The sequence below is a fragment of the Myodes glareolus genome, chromosome 22, assembly GCF_982192425.1.
Source record: "Myodes glareolus chromosome 22, mMyoGla1.1, whole genome shotgun sequence".
NCBI lineage: Eukaryota > Metazoa > Chordata > Mammalia > Rodentia > Cricetidae > Myodes > Myodes glareolus.
In genome coordinates, this window is record NC_142047.1 from 19,969,651 (window position 1) to 19,976,449 (window position 6,799).

The following is a 6,799-nucleotide window of genomic DNA, read 5'->3' on the forward strand; positions in this document are numbered from 1 at the left end:
CTGGGGGGTGGGTGAGGAATCCTGTTCTCGCATTTAAGTGAAGGCGCATTTTGCTCCATCCCAGTAGGAAGAAAAATCGCCTAAGGACCCGGAGCCGAACTCCTTCCTCTGGCCCCTAGAGAGCTACAAAAAGAAGCCCCGCCCTGCCTCACCACCAGTTGGGAACTCTTCCCTCTGGGTCCTGAGTGAGGTCTTTGAGAGTGGTTCCTCCAAGACCCAGTCCTGTTTACGCGGTGAATTTCCATTAGGAGGGAGGAGAGAAGTAAACACGCATTTAATAAAGTTGGAAGCAGTTCCCTGGCTTGGCCTGTCCCCAGTACGCTGGAGAAAGGCCCTAACCCTCTTGCTCCCCAGTCGCAAGCCCAGGCCTGTTTCCTGGCCCGCTGCCAGCTCTGCACCTCCGCGGGGCTCAAGCAATCCCAGCACTCTTCTTACTGTCTTCATTCTTGGGAGCGGCCAGGCTGTGTCGAATCAAAATGAAGCCCCAAGGTTCAGTTTTAGACTGAACTGCTTTACTTCTGGCTTTCCTTCTCCCTAAAAGCATCCTCCTGAAGTTGTACATAGTGGCTTATGCCTGTGGTCCCAGTACTTGGAAGACTAAGGTAGAGGACCATGAGTTTGAGGGCAGCCTGAGCTATATAGCAAGACCCTGTTTTTAAAATATATATTTTATCTGAGTTATACAGCAAGACCCTGTCTTTAAAATATATTATACGTGTGTGTATTTGTAACGCATATAATAGAATATATGATAATATTACAATAATATATGACATATATTTAATATGTAATATTAAATATACATTATATGATGTATAAGTATTAAATATATTATACAATATATATATATATTATAAGCAATAAATATATTATACATAAATCGGTATAATATATAAATAATATAATAGACTGTGATAGGATTTTTGCTTTCTTGTAATATATATCTATACATAATCACATTTATATCATTATATATTTTATATAATATATACATATATTATATGCATTGTATATGCAGGTGTGTATATGTGTACACACAATATATACTTACAGCAAAGCAAAAAAAAAATTCTCTCATTTTCTTAGGGTTTTGTGGCCAAGGGTAGTTTTCCAGTAGTGTTTTGGGGTTTTTGTCCTCTCTCCCCCTCCCTTCCTCCTGATCTCTCCTGCTTCTACCTAGACCTCCCCTCCTTTCTCCTTCTCACTTCATCCCCTTTCCCACCAGAGTGGAAATAGCAGGCCCCCCAGTCGAAGAGGTTAGCAGCCCTCTTCTCCCCAGGCCAGTGGGCCTGAATGGTCCCAGTAAAAAATTAGGATGAGGGGATAGCACACAAACAGAGGACGGAAGTTCAGATCCCTAGAATCCGTGTTTGCCCAGGTGTACCAGGCAGCCTGCCTGTAATTCTAGCCTTGGAAGGTGCAAACGGGAATCCCAGAGCAAGCTGGCAGTGAGAGTAGTTATATTAGCAAGCTCTGGGTTTGATTGAGAGACCCTCCCTCAGTGACTAGGGTAGAAGAGTGATCATGGATGAAGCCTGACATCACACTTGGCCTACCACTTGCACTTGGGCATGCTGTGCTCACCCAAACATGTGCCAATGGCAAAAACATGCATCCGTGCAACACACACATTCATAAAAATGGAAAAATAGTATTTCGATGATAGATTTCCATTTCTTTAGTTTATTCACAAGAAAGATCATAGTTATGTAGTCTTTAATTAGGATTCTGTGTAAGTTGAAGTCACATAGCTGGGGTTCAGGTCTGGTCTCTGTAGATGGGCATGGTGGCACATGTCTGTAATTCCAACACTCAGAAAGAGGGCAAGTTCCAGAATACATATGCACTCATGCACACACACACACACACACACACACACCCTCCTAAGCCATACTCAGGCAAGCTCCTAAATTTTCTCACCTATAAAATAGGGGTGGTAATGTTGGTGAATGCTGGTTAGTCCCCTGTAGAAGCTCAGTGTGAAGCCTGGCACAAAGGGAAGGCTCATGCCTGCTCCACGGATTGGCGCCCACCCCTCCCTGACAATCCTGCAATCACACAGCCCCAGTCTCGCCTTTCAAATATGATGTGTCATCGTTTATTTGCAAACATGTCTGTTTGATTTCAAACGAAAATGCTTTGGGGTTGCATTAAAAACAAAACGCATTCAGGGGGAGAAAAAAAGAAAGGCTGGCAGACTCATTGTTAGTAAACAGCAAAATAGTTTTGAAGGCTAGATGCAGACAGCTCAGATGCTAGAGGGCTCAAACTGACAGACTTTTGATAGCAGAAGACAGGCTAACAGGAAGACCCTTCCAGACAGTTAATAACCGGAAATGTGAATCTCTCCTTTCCCCCTACCAGGGCTCAACACTCTACTTGTTGTGAGCCCAAGGCCCTGTCACCATCCATTCATGGAATCCTGTCCAATCCTGATTATTCCCATAATTCATTAATGATACTGCAAGTTAAATATTAAATTATTCATGCAAACAACATGGAGAGAGCCAAATGCAAAAGCTTCCTGTCAGGCATGCTGGCTGTTCAGTCAGCTGTTGGAAAGGGGGGAAAAGAGATGAAGACCAAACCAAGATCCATAGTCCCCATCGTTGTCATGGCTATGGAGCCTCCAGGATTCTGGGAAAGGGAGGCAGACCCATGACAGACAGTCACAGTCAGAAGCATGTAGTCTGGATCAGGAAAGTCAATCTACATGTTTCTCTCTTTCCGGCAGCTGTGGGAAAGGCCCAAGAAGAATGAAGCGATCTTTTTGTCCTCTTTGCTGGATGCTGGAGAAATCGAATCACATCAAAGCCTCACCCTCATCCATCCACAGCCAGAGAGCAAGCCCTGAGGAAGGTCATATCCCAAGCAGGGTCTCTCCGCCCTCCAAGGTTAATTCCTCAGAATGAGACCTCACAGGCCGAAGGCTGTTGCAGAGATGAGGCGAGGGTCCGCTCAGGAAAGAGGGTCAGCTCTTCAGCTCAGCGGCTCCTTCCTTCACTGAGGTATCCCTGTTATTCGCTGCCTCAGCGCCAGGCTCTACCTTCGGCTCTCCTCCCTCAGGGTGATCTCCAGGTTTCTGGGACTCTACGACGATAGAGTCTTTGCTTGAATGGCATCCCATCTCACAGGGACTCCGAGGGCCTGGTGCTCTCCGACCTCGTGAAAGGAGAAAGGTTTGTGTGATGGAGGGAGCCTCAGAAGCCAGAGCTAAATAATCCTTCCCCAGAACACTGTTGCAAAGAGAGCCGGCACAGTTTCTATGACCACAAGGAGACACCCCCTGGCCACCACTGTGAGGGAGGCAGGACTTGGAGCACTGCCCTTACAGCTAACCTGCTTAGTTCCGGCTCTATGAACCACTCCTTTCTCTTGATCTTTAATTTCTTTACTGATCGCCCACCGCCTCCACCACCACCTAGTTACAGGTAAACACCAGCCTACACCTTCCCAGACAGAGAAAGCAGTTACCACGCAACAAGTTGTAGCCTCCTTCCTTGTCCCAGGGGCCCATCACAGACCCCCTGCCTGGAGGCCAGTGGAACTCTCCTAGAATATCTGTTCCGTGGACTCCCAGGGTTACCCAAAAACAGTAACTGAAAGCACTAAGGACACGGGGAGAGGCTGTGTGCCAACCACAGCTCACTTTCCTTACCCGGTTTACAACCCTGACACAGAACTTCTAGTATGCAGTTGTTCAAGTATCATTTAGCAGATGGAAACACAGAGGCAAAGAAAGATGAAATCGTCTATCTGAGGTAGTTATTAATGACCACAAGCTAACAGGCCTGGGAGTTAACCCCTATCATCTGGCTGACTTTTTATTTTAAGACAGAACCTACAGGGGGGCTGGAGAGATGGCTCAGTGGTTAAGAGTATTGCCTGCTCTTCCAAAGGTTCTGAGTTCAATTCCCAGCAACCACATGGTGGCTTACAACCATCTGTAATGAGTTCTGGTGCCCTCTTCTGTCCTGCAGACATACACATAGACAGAATATTGTATACATAATAAATAAATAATTTAAAAAACAAAACAAAACAAAACAAAAAAAGACAGAACCTACATAGGCAGGCTGGGCTGACCGCAAACCCATGGTCTTCTCAGCTCATCCTTCCCAGTGTTGAACAACGGGTGAGCACCACCATAGAATGTGGCTCCCTCTCTTCGTTACTTTGAGATAGATAGACAGATAGATAGATTAGATAGATAATAGATAGATAGATGATAGACAGATGATAGATAGATAGATAGATAGATAGATAGATAGATGATAGATAGATAGACAGACAGACAGATAGATGATAGATAGATAGATAGATAGATAGATGATAGATATAGATAGATAGACAGATAGATGATAGATAGATGATAGATAGATAGTAGATAGATAGATAGATATGATAGATAGATGATAGATAGATAGATAGATAGATAGATAGATAGATAGATAGATAGATAGATAGATAGATTTATTTTTAAGTCCCTATCAGGTCATCTTCACACACCGTCACAGATGTTTTTGGCTGAATTGGCTATCCTTGAATAGTTTGTTGGATGGCTTGCTTGATTTTGTTGTGTGGTTCTGAGGATGGACCCCTCACCCCCTTGCATGACTGGGTAAAGCTAACGCTGAGCCGCAACCCCAGCTTGTCATTACTCTTTAAATCTGCATTGCACAGCTGCACTTTTAAGCTGAGGTGTGCATGCAGCACTAGTAACTAGATGAGAAATGTCCCAAAGTGGCTCGCATGTTCCGATCCCCAGCTGGTGACAGTGTTTGGGGAGGTTATGGAACCATTGGGGTACAAGGTGTACCCCGAAGACATAGACTGTTGGGGCAGGCCATAAGGTTAGAGCCAGCCCCACTTCTATTCCTGCTGTCCACTGCTTGACCCACACAAGATGAAAGGGAACTCCACCACACAGTTCTTCCTTCCGGAACCCCATGACTTCTACCCTTCAAAGCACTGAAACTGAGACAAAGTCAATTCCTTCCTTCTGTTTGTTGCTCTGACAAGTATTTTGTCACAGGGATAAGAAGAGTGGATGACGTAGATGGGTAGAGAGCTTTGGAGCTATGGATGAGCTCGCGTGCCGGCATGTCCTGAGGGAAGCCCTGGGTCATGGCAGCTCAGGGTTCCTGTGTCTGTGGTCTCTGCTCATTTACCTTCCAATCACCTCACTTTCCTTCCTAACTCTAACAAGGGCATCATAATTCTTTTTTTTTTTTTACTTTTTTTTTACCTTTTTTTTTTTTAGTTTTTTTTTTTTTTGTGCTTGTTTGTTTTTGTTTTTTGAGACAGGGTTTCTCTGTGTAGCCCTGACTATCCTGGAACTCACTCTGTAGACCACGTTGGCCTCAAACTCAGAGATCCCCCTGCCTCTGCCTCCCAAGTGTTGAAATTAAAGGCATGCGTCACCACCTTCCGGCTAGATTATTTTTTATTTTATGTAGATGAATGTTTGACCTACAGGTATACATACCACCTGCAGCCTGAAACTGGAGTTACAGATGGTTGTGAGTCACAATGAGGCTGCTGGGAACTGAACTCGCATCCTCTGAAGTGTCTCTTTACCACTGAGACACTTCTCCAGCCTCAGGACTTCATAGTTCTGACCCAACTCCTAGGATTCTGGAGGGAACATCAAGTCAGTCTATGAAGCAGCTTTTCAGAACACAAAATCTGCTGTGATTCTTTGCTGACTCTCTGGATAGCCATCAAGGGTGACTTCGACTCCAGTGCTTTATGGAGGACAGGTATATGCTGCCCTTGGATCCCTTACAAAAATCCCCCTGATGCTCCTACGACCCTACTGTCCTTTGAGAAAGAGCTGCTTGCTAATCCTCTAGAGTTAAAATCAAGACCATAGTGGTTGGGTCAGTTGCTCCACATTTGAGGTCGTGAACTGGAGCATTTGGCTCCTGATACAAACTCAAGATTTGCTGCCTTCAAAGCCCACGATCTCCCTCCCCACCCAGGTCCCTCTGCCCTTTTGCCTCTGTCAGTCAATTCCTTTCCCCATCTCTGGGCTGGGGCATTCACTGATATAAAAGAATATGGCAAAACTCCCCTGTTGCTGGGCACTAGTGGCGCGCGCCTTTAATCCCAGCACTTGGGAGGCAGAGGCAGATGAATCTCTGTGAGTTCGAGGATAGCCTGATCTACAAGAGCTAGTTCTGGGACAGGCTCCAAAGCTACAGAGAAACCCTGTCTCAGGTGTGTGTGTGGGACTCCCCTGTAAGTCACCTTGCTTTGAGTCAACATCTTGACTCAGAGTGACAGAAAGACATTGTGATACCCTCTGTTGACATCTTCCATCTTCCACATACATTCCAAAACAGACCTCAGGAGTGACAGGATAGAGGAAAGAACTCCGTTTAAGGTTAACCCTCTTTTGGAAATTAGGATCCCAGGCCAATAAACCTCTCCAGATTAATTATACTGATCACAGGTAGTCTCAAGAGGCAGGCAAAAAGCCCTCACTCGGATAGAGCTCTGTGTGTGTAGATGCCTGGCAGAGAACCCTTGGCCAAGTAAACAGGGAAAGAAATCTTGGCTTCCATGTTTACTTGGGACCATTTATATAATCAGTGAGGTGAAGTACTAAGTTAGCTTTCATTCATAAGTTCTTGAGAAATTTAAGGTGGTAGCACTCTACATGAGGAATCAGGTTTACATCATGTGCCACATCAAACCTCGTCCTCAACTTCCAGATAGAGATTTGCCTCTGATGGAGACTGTCATTTGCCAGTCCGTTGACTGGCTCAGCACTAGAGATATTGTCAGACAGACA

The 6,799-nt window shown here is 45.2% G+C and overlaps 1 protein-coding gene across 1 annotated transcript; it reads right to left on the reverse strand.

The window, feature by feature from the left end:
• Window positions 1-1,663: 1,663 nt before the first annotated feature.
• Window positions 1,664-3,581, reverse strand: Chd9nb (CHD9 neighbor). The gene is made up of 2 exons (XM_085682034.2): window positions 3,475-3,581; window positions 1,664-3,162 (listed from the first exon to the last, which is right to left on the reverse strand). Exons 1-2 carry the CDS (start codon window positions 3,515-3,517, stop codon window positions 2,972-2,974), a joined length of 234 nt encoding a protein of 77 aa, XP_085538160.2. The 5' UTR covers window positions 3,518-3,581; the 3' UTR covers window positions 1,664-2,971.
• Window positions 3,582-6,799: the final 3,218 nt, after the last annotated feature.

What these genes read in the sequence shown, in the direction of transcription:
- Chd9nb (XM_085682034.2), bottom strand. Translation starts at nt 3,517, where the DNA reads ATGGGCCCCTGGGACAAGGAAGGAGGCTACAACTTGTTGCGTG. An exon ending in AGGCTACAACTTGTTGCGTG is followed by an intron (nt 3,163 to 3,474) that starts GTAACTGCTTTC and finishes TCCTTTCACGAG; the next exon opens with GTCGGAGAGCACCAGGCCCT.